The sequence below is a fragment of the Littorina saxatilis genome, linkage group LG4, assembly GCF_037325665.1.
Source record: "Littorina saxatilis isolate snail1 linkage group LG4, US_GU_Lsax_2.0, whole genome shotgun sequence".
Taxonomy (NCBI): Eukaryota; Metazoa; Mollusca; class Gastropoda; order Littorinimorpha; family Littorinidae; genus Littorina; species Littorina saxatilis.
In genome coordinates, this window is record NC_090248.1 from 67,523,514 (window position 1) to 67,526,013 (window position 2,500).

Sequence of the window (2,500 nt, forward strand, 5' to 3'; positions counted from 1 at the left end):
ACGTATTTATACATATCATCAATCAAAAATTCATACTGTTTAGCACCAAATTGTTCGGATTCATAATCATCATGTAGGCAACATGTTATTATAAAGTACCCGAAATTGTGAGAGTATCCGGTCGACTAGATGGACAATTGCCTCCCTTATTATATCACACCGGCCTTCTCACAATAAATACTAGCTGCCTTACAGTCACCTGGCAGCAGGTTAAATGCAACATTATTTACATCACAATCATTGAAATTTGTTTTACAGGTTAATGCAACAATATTTACATCACCATCATTGAAATTTGTTTTACACACTGGGGACCAAGTTTCCCCTCTTTTCACATCACTGGCGGTAAAACGCCCTCAAATTGTATGTGCAGCAGGAACAAAGTTTGTAAACACTTTTATTGGCCCTCACTTGCCCTGTTTACAGACCCACTGTAAGCCACCAAATGTACCCTTACAGTGAATTTGTATCAGGTTATCTTGCGCCTTACTAGGTATCGCAAAACAAACAAACAACCCAAAACCCAACATGTGCATTGTTTTTAGACAGCACATGCCAGTAACAAAAATGAACAATGGGCATTCTCTTCCATGGTAATACGTTGCACCATCTACAGACCTATTGTAAGCCACCAAATGTGCCCTTACAGTCAATTTGTAGAAAGGTTATCATGCCCATAATTGTTATACACAAAAGCATTATATACATTGTTGTCAGTATCGGCAGAACCTTATGTGTTATTAACATATCAATTGAAAAACAATCTTGCGATATTGTAATCTGCAGACCAAATGCAAGCCACCAAATGTGCCCTTGCACTCAATTTGCCGAACCGGCCTCCTGACAGTAGCAACAATTCAAGACATTCCAATCACATTTCTTTTGGCTGTAATGATGACCTGTTCCTTCATACTACGACTAAACTCATAATTACTTGAAAGAGTGTTTGTGCTTGATACGAATCTGTGTCATTTTGACAGGATTTCAGCGAAGGACGAATCTGACTGCCGTTCCAATCAAAAACAGTGTCGCTATGGTGATGAATGTTACCTTGCATACTTGAGAATCTGTTTTATAATGACAGGATATTAGTGATAGACGACTCAAAACGCCCTCATTCAGTTCCAATCAAAACAGTGTCGCTATGGTGATGACTGTTACCTTGCATACTTAAGAATATGTTTTATAATGACGATTATCAGTAATAGACGACTCAAAACGCCCTCATTCAGTTCCAATCAAACCAGTGTGGTTATGGTGATGACTTTTACCTTGCATACTAACGGATCTGTTTTATTTTGACAGGATTTCAGTGATGGGCGAATCTGATTGTCGCGACGCCATCATTCAGTTTCAGTCAGAACACTGTTGCTATGGCAGCGCCGCTGCAAAGGAAATGGTCTTTTCCAGTTGCGTGCCCATGACAGCTCTGCATGTGAGTTGAACTTTATCACAAGTGAAATCCTGCACATTCTTCTTTGTCAGGATTGTGTTTAAAGTAAAGTTGCTGTGCGCTTTGTTGGCATCCGTTAACGGATATGGTAGCTGATGCTTGAATAACACAACGTTGAAAAACAATGTTCCTTAATGAATTGAAAAATAAATTGAAACGATTGAATAAAATTTGTCTCAAGCACGTCAAGCTTCACCACTGGTCATCTCACGTCAAGCCTTGACCACCTTAATTATATGCGCAGTACACGCTGGAGACGTACGCCGAGGCCCGGTCCACGGGCTACAAATCCAAGCCCTACAGGGGCGAGTTTGTGGACGGTCCGGAGAACGGGCAGCCTCCCCCGCCCTGGGCCGTGCCCTGCGAGGCCGACCAGCTCTTCAAGAACCAGGTCAAGCTGTTCGAGGTGCCCCACACCTCTTTCGTAAAGGTGAGGCTTCGTAATGATAATAATAAACCACTTTTATATATCGCAAGTCCCGATTCACAGCTCCAAGCGCTTTCCAATTCCAATAAACACCTCACACACACACACACACACACACACACACACATACACACACACACTCACACACGCACGCACGCACGAACATACACACACACACTCACACTCACCCACGCACGCACGAACACACTGCACACACACACACACACACACACACACACGAACACACACACACACACACACACATACACACATACACACACACACACACACACACACACACACACAGGAACAAACACACACACACACACGAACACACGAACACACACACACACACACACACACACGCACACACACACACACACACACACACACACACACACACACACTTACTATTCCACCTTGAGCTCGACAAAGGCACGCAGCTGAATGGGAACCTTAAAAACTCGACTTAGGGGGTCCACGGAGCCTGTAAGCATTAAAAATGGGGGTCCCGGGACCCCACTAGGACGAGCGGCCGTGGGGAGCCTTGGTTGAAAATCACTGCTGCCTGTTGTTTCAGCAATGCCACGGATGCCGCGGACGGGGCTGGAACCAGTGCC

General features: G+C 44.0%; 1 protein-coding gene across 1 annotated transcript in view; it reads left to right on the forward strand.

The window, feature by feature from the left end:
* LOC138965456 (protein SSUH2 homolog) overlaps positions 1-2,500 on the forward strand; it is a 17,808-nt gene that overhangs the window by 4,011 nt on the left and 11,297 nt on the right. The window contains exons 5-7 of the mRNA XM_070337612.1: positions 1,306-1,435; positions 1,698-1,883; positions 2,461-2,500. The exon at positions 2,461-2,500 is cut by the window's right edge and continues 127 nt beyond it. Coding sequence (XP_070193713.1) covers positions 1,306-1,435; positions 1,698-1,883; positions 2,461-2,500 — 356 coding nt within the window. The remainder of the gene's footprint in view (positions 1-1,305; positions 1,436-1,697; positions 1,884-2,460) is intronic.